General features: G+C 29.6%; 1 protein-coding gene across 1 annotated transcript in view; it reads left to right on the top strand.

Moving 5' to 3' along the window:
- Positions 1 to 11,924, top strand: part of LOC107439541 (glycerophosphocholine cholinephosphodiesterase ENPP6-like) — a 36,745-nt gene extending 24,821 nt beyond the window's left edge. The window contains exons 4-8 of the mRNA XM_016052170.3: positions 805 to 914; positions 2,278 to 2,439; positions 5,617 to 5,754; positions 8,255 to 8,369; positions 9,805 to 11,924. Coding sequence (XP_015907656.2) covers positions 805 to 914; positions 2,278 to 2,439; positions 5,617 to 5,754; positions 8,255 to 8,369; positions 9,805 to 10,043 — 764 coding nt within the window. The 3' untranslated portion in view covers positions 10,044 to 11,924. The remainder of the gene's footprint in view (positions 1 to 804; positions 915 to 2,277; positions 2,440 to 5,616; positions 5,755 to 8,254; positions 8,370 to 9,804) is intronic.
- Positions 11,925 to 14,146: the final 2,222 nt, after the last annotated feature.

Raw genomic sequence — 14,146 nt, 5'->3', positions numbered from 1 at the left:
TTTCAAAGGCTTTTTTTAGATACGAGACGTGTACTGAAAATAAGTTCTGTTTTGAAAAAACTCTCGAAAAAATGTATTTTTCAAAGAAAAACTTGTTATATGAAAGAGCTTTTCTGAAATTATTTTTCCAAACATTGTTCAGACGTTTGTCGTGGCAGAAAACCAAATTCTTCCTACCCTAATCAAGGAAAGAAGCCAACTGGAGAGACAACCACTAGCTAGATATCTTTTTTGAGTTGACATCGATTTAAGACAATCTCATGATAAATAGATTTTGAAATTTGTGGAACCTCTTAACAATGCATTTTATTATGAAGTGTTGACGATAAATTAAAACTGACTTTACATTGCATTCCAAAACCGTACTACAGAAAACAATTTACAATTGGAGACATCCGTAATAGTCCTAAACATTTTGTATGTTCACTGACATATGTAAAAGAAGCACAATCCGACTGCAATGACGTTAGTGGCCAGACAATCCAACTGCCTGAGATATGTGTGTGCAACACTACCACTATGGTTGCGGTAGAACAAAAAGGTATTTACTTTCTAGACATGCTTCATTATGGATGTCGGACACATCTTCTAATTTTCCAATAAATACATATTTATATTTAGAGCTATATGCTTAGGAATAATGTTTGAAACATATGTTGTTTATTGAGCTCCAAGTGTTTAGATAGAACTGTCATTTTTTTCCGTAGAGACTATATTGTTTGGTAATGATATAAATTGATACTGAATAACACTTGTGTCTTATTTTATTCTTTGAATTTTGAACAGATGAAAAATTTCTTCTAGGTCATAAATATGGGCCAAACTCTTATGAACGCAAACAATCAATAAAGGATATAGACAACTTATTAGATTTGACACAACGTGAAATGGAAAGAAAAGGTTTAGATAGAAAGGTATTTAATAAAATTCTCTAACTTTGCCAGAGATGCATTTTTGTACGTATCTGAAGCTTTAAAAACAGCGTTTAATATCAACTTTTCAATATAGTTAAAATCTAAAATTTACCTTTCAACAGAGTAACTTTTCAAGTATTTATTGTTAAGGAATTAATAAGTTTTTGAAATATTATTAATTAAAACTAAACCTGTATTTTTCTGAAAAAAAACTTCAGCTTTGGATCTTTTAATTGGGTTGATAAAAAGAGCACCAAACATGCTGGGGGGGCTGAACATTGAGTATTTTGCACTTAGCCGTAATATCTGCTTCTTACACCCCAGAGCCCAAAATGAAGAAAGCTGGGAGGGGAAAGAGAGAGATTATTTTCATTTTCATGGTATGACCGATAGGCCATCACTTTTCAAACTTCGTTGCAAAGGTGCGTATGGTCTTCTTGACGGTAAATAATTTGAATACTAGAGAAAGCCGTTATCTTTGCTGATTCTATGTCAGCCATATAGTCAATAGCTTTTCAACGCCATGCCGAAACTCTTCACGTAGCTAAAATAAAACAAACGATCAATGAATCAAATAAGAACTGTAAAATAGTGAACTTCCATTCCATGCTAATATTGATGATAATAAAAAAGCAGATCAATTGGCAAAGAGTGTTACTTAGATATTTCTTGAACAGGGACTCATTTCCTGGGATGCTCTTAGAAAAAAGTATAGAAGAAAACGTGTTGATCAGAACTATCAAATAAATCGAAGAATAAATTCTGAGAAGAAATAAAAATAAATGGGCTGTGTTCAATCGCTGGCCATGTAAGGAAGCTGTGTGACTAATTTCAGATTGACTACTGGTCATGACTACTTAGCCAACACCAACACAGAATAAGTATATCAACTAATAGATTTTGACCTGTTAGTAATACAGACGCTACGATTACACAACCCGGATCTTAACATTAGGTTACAGCATAGAGGAAATGTTTGCCAGACATATTGGACGTCCAGGAATATCATGACCAGAACATAAGATTTTTTCTCTCCCCCCTGTAAAATTTATCTTAATTTTTACGTTTTAGTTATGTAATTTTTATACATTTTAAATGTATAGTCCTTATCGTGTTTTTAATGTGTTAAGTAATTTGATGCTTTGTGGTATTTCAAGATCTCCTTGTAATGCTGATTAGTTGCTTGATGAATGGCCTAAGGTTATTGATTGAGTTCCAGTTTTGACATATGCTACAACAACATCTTATTTAACACTTTACTATAATATGTTATTTTCGTAACATGGGCAGCGAAATGTAATTTTGCTTTTATTTTTTCTTGTTCTTAACATTGCATTAAATTATGTAAAAAACTACATTTCAGGTTAATCTTGTGGTTGTTTCTGATCATGGGATGACATCGACAGATTCCAAATTCTTGAATGTCATTAATTTACACCAAGTAATAGAAATTTCAGACATCAAATATATGGTTTACTATGGAGCAACAAGCATGCTTTTACCATACGAAGGGAAAATTTTAAAGGTGAGAATTTTCGTTATTATTAATTTGCTCATATCAAGCAAAAATATTTTTTCCTATCATTCTTTTTTTTGCGAAGTATTTTATTTTATTGTTTTACTCTAAATTTTGATTGTTTGAATGTTAAAGATTTTGTTTTAGATTTTTATAAACAATTTTTGAGGGGTGCTGTTGCGCTTTAACAACACACAAGAGGAAATTAGTGATTCAATTCCGTGCCATGCTCTCCTTAAATTTGTCTTTTAATTTCGGCAAATAGTAGCATGGACAATAACAAATATATCACACGATTATTTAACTATTTATTTTTCGTATTCGTTTTTATCACGTTTTACAGGCTAGTTTCCTTGTTTGATTGTTGCTTTCTCGTGTGGACAAAGATTGTTATGTAAGTTTAGACCACTTTCCAATTTTGATTGAAAGAAATATCTTTCAGCATCCAAACCCCTATACACATAATGTTAAAGAGCACAATAATAATAACAGGCATTTAAATATAAAGTGTAGATTTAAGGGGAAAAATGATCATTTTCTGTTTAAATTTGCAGCGATAAAAAAAATCGTAAAAAGGAATAGGCAGAATAAAAATGAGTAGAATAATAAAATAATGAAATTTTTTTTAAAGCCACGTTTTTTAAATAGTATGAAAAGGCAACGATACTCCTATTATTTTAACCAAGCAGATATCTTCGGCATCCAATTTTTTTCCAACTGAAATTTCTAATTCACCTTAAACTTCCGTTCCCAATCACCTTATAATCACTTTCAATTATTTTTTATTAAATTGGTGAGATTATCATTTTTTTTTATATGTGAAAAAATCTTTTTTTTTAGTCTATTTTAGCTTTAGATTTGCAAAATTTGTTGCAGTTAAATATTTTGATTAGTAATAATAATACTTTTAATGTATACTATATATAAACTTTAAATAGCTTCAGGTGAACCGTTAACATATGAAGGGTTTAAATGCTATACATTTTGGTTTTATTACCAGAATCATGACTTTATTTTATCCGAAATGTCTTTACAATACATTACGGTAATTTTACTAGAATTATTTTTCACTGTATAGGCAAACAAAGGATTGCGTTTTTTTTCCTCCTTTTATTTCCCTTTAATTAAAGCCAGGTACTGAACTTTTGTTCTTCACCTTGGAAGACGCCGGAAGTGTTGCTCATTTGCCCAGAATTACTGGTGCCCAGTAATCACCAGTGATTTTAAGTCAAGGAGGCAAGCAAGCATTACCCACTCCACACTGCGACAGATAACCGTTCATAGAGTGGGCCATATTCACACAACACACAGAACAAAGGACAACACACTGATTGAAACATCCATGCCCTGAACGGGATTCGAACCAGCAGCCACTAACTTCGCAGTCACCCTCGGCCAAATGGGCGGCGAAAAATAATGCCACAAAAAAAATTTCTCTGTCTACAAAAAATTGTAGGTCGAGACAGATTTTTTATTCAATTATTCAATTAAATAAATTAAATAAACAAATTTTCTTGCATTTGAGTTTTAACTACTCCGTTCACCCAATGTCCTAACTAATATATATATATNTATATATATATATCACTAAAAATTTAATCAGATGGAAATGCTGAGATAATTTAAACGCTAGCGCAAATTATAATTAAAGATTTTTGCAACTAATACGTTTCAAATCAACACTCGTCTACCAAAAGGAATTTATCTATAAGAATTTGTTTCTTAGCAACCATCCAATTATAATACTTTTCCAAGTTGATGCAAAATTTATAGTTCGTTTACTTAAAATCGTAATCATCTATAAATAATGCAAATTGCTAAGTAAAGTGCGTGTTTGAAAGGCGTTGTTATTAAGATGCAAGTAGTATTAATTAAAACATGTCTAATCTTTATATGGCACATGAAAATAAATCACTTTAATCATCAAAATCCTGACAAATGCTTGTATTAATTAATAAGTCTGAAACTGGCACTTGTATAAATTCTGAGCTCTTAAAACTTAACAGAAAATTGAATTTGAAAATCTTTATTTAAGTGGTTGTTTTGAAATCCCAATATCAAGTATTTGATTTAGTTAAATTGAGATAATTGATATTATTTTTTGTTTCGTGTATAGCAACAGAATATTAAAAATAATTGCTTCTTATTAAAAATAATTCAATTTAAATAATATGTCTTATAACCGTTAAAGGTATTTTTCATTAATCTTTAGAAATGATAAAGTAAATTAGTGTGCTTTAATTAGTATGATTTTTAATAGGTATACTCGATGGATTTAATTTAAAAATTTAAATTACTCGTCGTTTCAAAAACATACAAAATATTTTCAAAGCAAGCTTCCGTTTATGAAATTGTATATGAATTGTTAAACTTACTTATCTGTTAGCTGATATCTTTACGCTAACATTTTATGAGGTTTCCTGTTTTATAATCTATTATATTTATGAAAGTACAAAATTACTTACAAAATTATATGTTCATGATACAGATATTCAAGTTCAAATTATCAAAAATCGAACATTTAGAATAATATATGGAAACAATAAGTAAAACAACTCCAGTTCTACATTCATTAAAGAATTAAAATAGCATTTAAAACAAAATATGTATTAAAAAAACTGTGTAACATAAAATGAAATTGCATAAATGCATAATTTTTGCATAAAAGTTTTTAATAAAAACCAAAATATTCGGAAATCCTGTAAAAAATAAAATTAATTAAAGGTAAACAGCAATTATAATTAAATTATCTGAAAATATAATTGATTTAAATTACCCTTGTAAGAAAATCTAATGCACAAAATGTTTTTACAATATACTAAGGTAATGAAATAAATTTCGATGTTGCAATAAATAAAATTCCTTCAACTAATAAAGGGATTAAGATTTATAAAAAGTTTTACAAGGATAGATGACGAATATGCTTAAAAGCTATCGAACACGGGTAAGTAAAAATAAATTTGTATGTTCAATACTACTACTTCTTGTTTTAATAAAGTCCGTAGGTATTTAAAACTCAATGACCGTCATTACAGTTATTGATTTTTGGTCGGTCATTACGAAATACCAGGTAGAGAGATTCCAGCTATGCTAAAATTTATCCGTTAAGCACTCAAATTGATTTTATGAAAATTCTGCTTTTCTTGATTACTATTTATCAATGAGTCTTATTTATGTTTTTCGTAGGTTTACGAGAGGCTTAAAAATGTACCAGGTCTTCACGTTTATCTTAAGGAAGACATTCCAGAACATTACCATATAAAACACAACCGTTTGACGCTTCCAATTCTACTTGTAGCATCCAAGAATTTCTACATCAAAGGAGTGAGTAACTTATTTATCTTTGCAGTTTTGATATTTAAATTAAAGATAAATATTTTCTGTAGCAATAATTTTATATCTGTTATGAAATCGTGCCTGATTCAAAACAACATATTGTGCCTGCAGACACTTTACAAAATATTGGGCATATTCAAGATCGTATATTCAAGAGCTAATTTTTCCTTTTTTTTAAATTTAAACTACTTCAGATTAAACTTTTAATAGTTCTAATCATGCAAACTGCAAAAATGTAAGTCTAGATTAACTAATGAACACCTTTGAGAGAATCGTGTGGAGCTTGATCCAATGATAAACGTATATGTAGTTATTATTATTTAAGATCAAAGTCAAGTCTTATGTGGCAATGAGCGAAGTGACAATATATAAGTTGAATTTCCCTGAAAAGCAAAAGAAACAGTCAAGAAAATTAATGATTTCTTACCGCAGTTATAGATTAAGCATATTTTGATCGAACAAAGTTTAAAAATAATTCTTTTAATAGTAAATAAAGTTTATATAAAGTTAAACGTATACAATTTGTAGTTCCTACAGTTTCATTTTTTTTTCGAATTTCTGACTAAAATCTGACGCTCATTGGGAGTATAGATTAAAGTATGTATAAATTGAAAAATGCCTCCTCAAAAAAGATAGAAAGCTACAAAAATAGTGATCTTTTTCTGCAATCTAATACATTTATGACCGCTAAGATGAATACGTAACTCAATATGCCGCATCTATTTAATCTTTTAATTATGCTCTTTTTTTTCAGAGGACCTTAAGAAATGTATTATCACAATACTTTTATCAGCATATTAGGAACCTATTATCAAAATTCACTAAGTACCAATTACCTCCATTAACTAATATTACTGGATTCTATCGTACATTGATAAAAAAGTATGGCTAAAACTACCAGAATATGGCAAAATTTACTCAACTAAACTCCCAGTAACTTTTACCGAAGTGCTATGGTAATAATTTTGGCAAAATTGACAATAAAATATGGTTTCATAATGTATTGTAAAATTTGGTAAATGTGGTGAAATTTTGTATTTTTTCATGATACCTTAGAGAATAGCAAAAAAAACTATTTATTCAGTTCAATTTACTTCACCAGTTTATATTTTTTACTAAATGTGTAGTAATAAGAACTATAATTTTGAAAACCAGAATTTCCGGTAACGTGTTACCTCATAAATGGAAAACTTACCGAAATGAATGGTTTAAATACCGTATATTTTGGTTTTATTAACTAGAATCAGGGTATTTTTTAACAAAAATATCAGTTCCATGCAATACGATAATTTCGCCAGAATTTTTTTTTCTCCATGATTAAAGCCATAAATTCAATTTTAACTTTTTTCTAAATTAAATCTCCGTGATTAAACCATAATTAAAGTATTTCAACCATATTTTTGTGTAAAATTCTGTACATATGTACTACCAATAATCGTATATTTAAATACCTCTTTCAGAAATTCTTGTCTAAAATGAAATTATAAATGCCTATACTTTTGAACTTCTAATAAGCTATTAAATTTTTACTAATAATGACAATGTTAATCGGAACAAAGAGAAAAGGAACTAAGGTAAATAAAGCCTAGTTTAGTAGTCGTTTGGAGCGGAAGGGAAATATATAGGGAATCACAAACTTCTTTTTATTTCCGTGCAACTAAAAAACTGATTTTTATCTATATTATTTAATTTTGTGCTGTTATTACTTTGGTTAAGATTCATCATAATTTAACAATGCATTGTACTTTTACTCACCTAATTAATAATTCCCCTCCCTAATCTTACGGATTTTTTAGGATTTTATTTTTATTAAGGATCTAGAAACTGCATAGTTAAACAAAGTTTTTGTGATAAATCATCCTCTAAGTATGTAATAAATCAGGTATTTTCTAAACTTTTAGCAATTTACAAGCAATTATGAATATCAACTCTTTGACGCAGAATTTTCGTTAGATATATTTTTTGGGTTTTTATCATTATTCTGGGTTAATTTATGTCAGAATAAAAGAAATACACTATATTTAGAATTTTAATAATTTATTGTGGTAGCGGCAAACAACAATGAATCAAACAATGATTTTTCAAATTTGCCCATATTTAGATCGGAGAGAAACAATAATTCATTATAGAAATTTCCTTAATTTACAAAATCAGATATTGATACATTTTTGAATTGAAATGAAAAGAATTTAAACTACTTTATTTCTGGATTTTATATTTTAGTAAAAATATAATTCCATTAATCTAGCAGATTTTCAGTAACTATTAGACTGCTTTTAATATTAAAAAAATATCAACATATATTTTTACTTGTAATTAGAGCACTAGAAAAAAATATAAAAGGAACAGTGGTGTCTCCTCTGCGCAAAAAGCCTGTGAGGAAAAATTTAATCAAATAAATTAAAAGTTATTTACATCTAATTCTCTTCCTTCATTTCTTATGAATTTTTTTCATGGTTCATTTTAGTTAATTTTCATCATTTTGTAGCTGGATATTCCAGGGAAGAGTATTCCAACAGGATCATCAATATCATTAGGATCTCATGGATATGATCCATATGAGGTGATAGATATGAGAGGAATATTTTTTGCAAGAGGGCCAGGTGAGTTAAACAATGCTTGAAATTAAATAAATAATCCCGAGAATCTCATCTGTAATATATTACATTCGCTTCAAAATTATCAAAATTTTAAGTAACATTCGACATGTTTTAAGTGATTAAAAACAACCGGCGCCCATTTTTATCCTAAAAATGGGTGTCCAATCTAACCCCATCAGATCATCTTGATCTCCTGGAATCTTATTTTATTCATATTAATGCTTATTCCCTTGTTAACGACATTAGTTCCTCTTTACCTCTCCATATCATGTTGAAATGCAATTTATTCCAATTTGCCTCTCTTGGTCACTGTGGTGTTTCTTGTTCCGTTTTTCATCTTTTTTCTCTCTTTCAGCTTTATAGGTTTCTTTAGTTTTGTTTATCACCTTTATTTTTTCATTTTTCGTTGGTAGTATTACGTTTTTTTTTTAAAAAATCACTTTTGTCGTTTCTCATTCACGTCTTGCAAGTCTTGAAAATAGGCGTCTGCTTTTAAGCGCTTGAAACATATCGACTGTTACTTCCAATTTGTATATTTTTGAAGCGAATAGGATTTTTTATAAAGTAATAGTGCATAAAATTAATTCCGTTAGAATTATCAATACGCATTAGATTCGTAGTAGTTCTTTAGTTAAGGCAACATAGAACTCTCGACAGTAAAATTTCAAAAGAATCTCATTTTATCAAAAGCATACACAAAATCATAGCTAGGTAAAGAAATTAAAAAAAAGATTTTGCATGGAAAACTGTTGTACACATTTGAGCATGAAAATACCACAAAAAAGTATTGCTTACAATACATAATTTTCAAGAAGCTTAAAACTAGGTAATACTCTATAGTGTTTCTGCAAAATGACTAATTCTTAGGTATTCTTTTTGACAAACCATTTGATATTAGTTGACTAAACTTAGATTTATTTAATCGTAAATTATTTTTTTCTTTAAAGAATGCATTATTATTTTTAAAAAATTAAAAAAATTTGAATATGTAATTTACAAGGCAATATAAGATGATTATACAATTTTTTAAATTCACTTTAATAATCGAAACTACTACTTTTACAAAAAATATTGCTATATTTTTGAATTATACTGCGAATTAATACTCGTACTAACATTTTATCAAATTTTAGTTAATTACATAGAGCAACTTCTGACAAAAAGTATACCGAAAGCGTTGGAATTTAAGTGTATTTTGAGAAAAAAAGCTAATGAAGAAAAAACGTTACCTTTTTTGCATCGAAACTCCCACTGTTTTATAACATTTATATGGTTAATAAAATTCAAACACCTTGTTAACTATTATTCAGTCAATATGTTTTTAATCAAAAAAATCTACATAGCATTTTCAGAAATTTTAGTCGTTATTTTGCATTTGGTGCGTCTAAACGATTATGACAAATATATATTTACATTTCAAACAATCTTTTATTTTTAGGTCTAAAAAGAAATCACACATCTGAGCCGCTTCAAATGGTGGACATCTATAACATTCTTTGTGGTCTGTTAGAAATCGAACCATTGCCAAACAATGGAACAAAAGCCATTTCTAAAGGAATAGCTGCTCTACGCTATTCAAAGGCTAGCTTAATTTTGAACTTTTCCCATAAACTTTCAATGTGTTTTTCAATAATATCATTAGCGATATGTTACAGATACATCGCAAGTGTAACTTGAAGATTTTCTCTTCAAATATATTGTTTTAAAAGGAGCTTATCATCAATATTGACTAAGTGGAAAGAATTGAGGCTCAATTGTATGTACATATGTGTCCAAGACAACACCACAGTTTATTTCTAAAAAATTATAAGTTCCTGTAAACAAATTTTGAAAATCATTTACATTCTATAAATACGAAATATTTTTTTGCATGAGTGAAATATTATATCTTGGAACTTGCCTCTGAGGAAGGCCATGGTTCCCCCAGGTCTGACGTGCCATTGAAAAAGAGGAAGAAATATTGCGAATATAATTTTTTGAAGCTTATGATAGTATATATTTTTTATTAAAATGTATCAATATTTCTTATTCATAAACTACAACAAAATTCATGATTAAAATATCCTTCTTTATGAATTCCTTCAAGGCAAAACAATTTTGATTTGTCTAAATGAAAGCTGCATAAACCGGAGTTTTTCAGCTAATTTTTTAACAGAGTTGATGATTAAAAAATCAAATTTAAAGTTCACAAAAAAATCTGTATTAATTTACATATTTAGATAGGTTCGTTACGAAAAATAAGTGTCACGAGTGCAAAGTTTAGTAAACCTAAAGACTCTACAACCCTTTACTGTCAGAATTTTCTTTCTAAAATTATGATAAAATAACCGGTAGCCGTCTGTCCATCCAATGAATCGCAAAGCTTACAGTAAAGAAACTTTTTTTTACCTTTATGGTTTTGAAACCGATTACAACTAGTACGGTTAAGAAACCATGAATGCAAAACTATGTGATTTTTTTTACCATGTACAACTATCATGGTTTCAAATCGAAAAAGAAATTTAGCCGGACATTGGAGTTAATTTAGCAGTTTATGGTGCTGTCACGTGTGCTTAAATGTGAATATAGTATTCTAATAGTGCAGGATCACAAATTGGGGAGTGCAGGACTCTGGGAACTCTTAATGTTTGGGAAATATTGTGATGTCAACACTGGGACTAGAAACCCGGTTCTCTTTCTCTCGGTCATGAAAATGTCATATTAGTGCAAAAAATCGTATATATACATCTGCAAGAAACTAGGAGACTTTATCAGTAAACAATAAATAAACTTTTATTTAAAAAAAATTTCCGAAAAATGTCTAACTGTTTAGTAGTAATAGTTAAAAATGTAATAAATCTCGCTGTACTGAATCTCTCCGTACTGAATTTCGCCACACAAGTGAATTACGGAACACTGAAAATAATTTTCACACGATAAGACTTGCGGAGGCTGACAGCGGATACACATTGTTGATTAAGATTCCAAAAAGAATGAAATAGAGAACGATGAAAGTATCAGGTAAGACGCGCGGTGGCTGACTTAATAGTTTATAAGAGTGAAATGGAAATTACGTACTAGGAATAGTAATTTTAACTTTTTTATTCTTTTTTTTTCTTTAATTTTTCTTAACAACTTTCTTTTCTGACTTTCAATGTTTTTTATTTTTTAATCCACATTTCAAGAATTTATTTCAATACGGAAAGGATTGCTTGAAATAAATAAAATATTTGGTGATGATTTTCAAATTTTGATGACAAAACTTATGAATTACAATTTTTTAAAATATCTATTACATTTCTTATGCTCAAATAAATATATGTGTGTTACAGTAAAAGGCCAAAAATAAGAGCAAATTTAGATTTTTTATTTATTTCATTTAAAAACTATGCGTTTCATTAACCCTCAAATGATCTGGTGGAAATATTAATCACAAAGGAAAAAGTGAAGTCATTCTTTGACGGTATTTATTTTTAAAAAAACACGCAGTCCTTTACTTATTAAACGAAAACCAAAACTTAGTTTTCAATATTTTTAAATTATTAATATAAGAGAAACAAACATACAAAAAAGAAGAAATTCATTTAAAATACTTCAATATAGTTGCAAAAAAAATAATTTATTAAAATAATGAAAAAATCACATTAAGATTAAAAAACATCCAATGAAACTGAATTAATCATTTTGATGATTTCACTCACTGCATATTACTGTATTAATATTTCCGGCATGATTTTTAAATTTCAACCGATTACAGTTTAATATGTACTGAGAATGTATTAATGATATGTACTGAAGTATAGCGAAATTGATCGTCGTTAGTAGAACATATTTTAGAAGATTTAAAGATTTACTACGTTCCACTTTAACTTCTTCAATGATATCATTGTCAAACAGAGCAACTTCATCTTTCAAAGCAACATGTTAATAGGAAATATCATCCGAATCTTTATTTACTAATTTATTTCTGTTTCCATCTCAAATTGACAAATAAATTGCATCATTTTGCAACCAGCACAGAATACAAACCAAATGTACGGTGAAAAAACGAAACAAAGAAAACCAGAAAATTTTGAATAATTATAGATTGGATTTTCACGTACAAGTACTCAATCTTAATGGTTTAAGAAGATGAATTCAAATATTCTTATTAATTAGAGTAGACAATGCTTTAAGTTACGTAGTCAGACACAAAAACATACTTTCTCTAAATAACCTTATTTTTTGAATCGACGAATATAGATCCCTAACCCTTAAAATATGGGTGGTGGCCCATATTTTGAGTTGTATTAAGTTCACGGTTGTGCATGTGGTCTCTCCTGTGTTGCTATTAGCAGTCAGGTGTATGAAGGATCCCGTTTTGTGTAAATGAGATTGAGAAGTAACAGCACGAAGAGGACGAAAACGCAGTCCTAAATAGCAAGTCAACTTTTCAAAGTGAACAATCCATCGAAGTAGGCGTGTTCATATCACCTTGGCAGGTCACCAATGTGGAAAGTAATAATGAACTATTCCAACCTTCATCTATCAAAAGGTACCCCTAATATTGAATCGAGTCAGCATGTCTCATACACTAGTGAATTAATGTTTAATAATCGCAGTTGTAGTTACACCTCAATACTCCAATACCAGAATTTCATCAGAGAGTGAGTCTGATGACCGGATACCACTAGTTGCCGCATTTTCGAAATATTAGGAAAGCTGTATTAAGATCACCAGATTTTGAGAGCTTGTGGGGAGAGCTGCATTAAATTCGCCGAATTTTGAGCGCTTGTCGTGGGAGTTATATTAAGTTCACGTTTGTGTATGTGGTCTCTCCTGTGTTGATATTAGCAAGGTGTGTGCAGGATCCCGTTGCGCGTAAGTCAGACTGAGAAGCAACAGCGTGAGGCGGACGAAATCGCAGTTACAAATAGCAAGTGAACTTTTCAATGTGAACCATCCATTGAAGTGGGCGGGATCATATCACATCCGCAGGTCACCAATGTGGGGAAAGTAGTTATCAACTTTGCCAACCTTCATCTATCAAAAGGTACCCCTAAGATTAAATCGATTTAGCATGTCTTATATTATATACTAGTGAAATGATGTTTAAAAATCGTAGTTATTACACCACAAAAGTACGTTTTTATGTCTGATTTAGTACATTAAAGTATATTCTGCACTAATTAATTAGCACATTTGTGGTCACTCTCTGAAATATTAAAATTGAGTCCCTTCTTTTACGTGAAAATCCGATCATTAAATAAAAGTTATGTTCTGTTTTTATTTATTTTTTTCCTTCGACATCCCAAAGAGGAAAGATTTCTAGAGCCATATGTTTTGGTGTCATCTATCTATTGTTTAAACATGTCAATACAACTTTTTTTTAATAAATGCTTACCATAAGGTTTGATATACACTACTGGACAATTGCTAAGGACGGATCACAAATTGCAATGTAGCATAACATTAAGCGAGACATGAGGCCTAGTAGGATAAAATATAGTTGCCACGCTATTCAGACATTAGAATAAAGAATATTTATTGTTCTGGAAAGTACAAAAGCTATGAAACATCTGAAAGAAAAAAATTATTCATTTGATGCTGCGTACGGAAAAATGGAACAATGCATCTATATGTCAGCAGGCAATTTGAAGAAAGGTGTCAGTACTGCATATGTCCACCGTGGAGTGTGATGCAACATTCTACACGTCGCATCATACTTTGCACAACATTATCCAGCAGCTGTTGAGGCAATTTATCCCATTCCTCTGTCAGTGCACGGATGAGGGTGTTCTTGTTTGTCGGAGGATAGTTTC

This window comes from Parasteatoda tepidariorum, chromosome 3 (assembly GCF_043381705.1).
Source record: "Parasteatoda tepidariorum isolate YZ-2023 chromosome 3, CAS_Ptep_4.0, whole genome shotgun sequence".
NCBI classification, from domain to species: Eukaryota; Metazoa; Arthropoda; class Arachnida; order Araneae; family Theridiidae; genus Parasteatoda; species Parasteatoda tepidariorum.
Note: the sequence above shows the minus strand (reverse complement) of the source record. Positions and strands in the feature narration are given on the sequence as shown.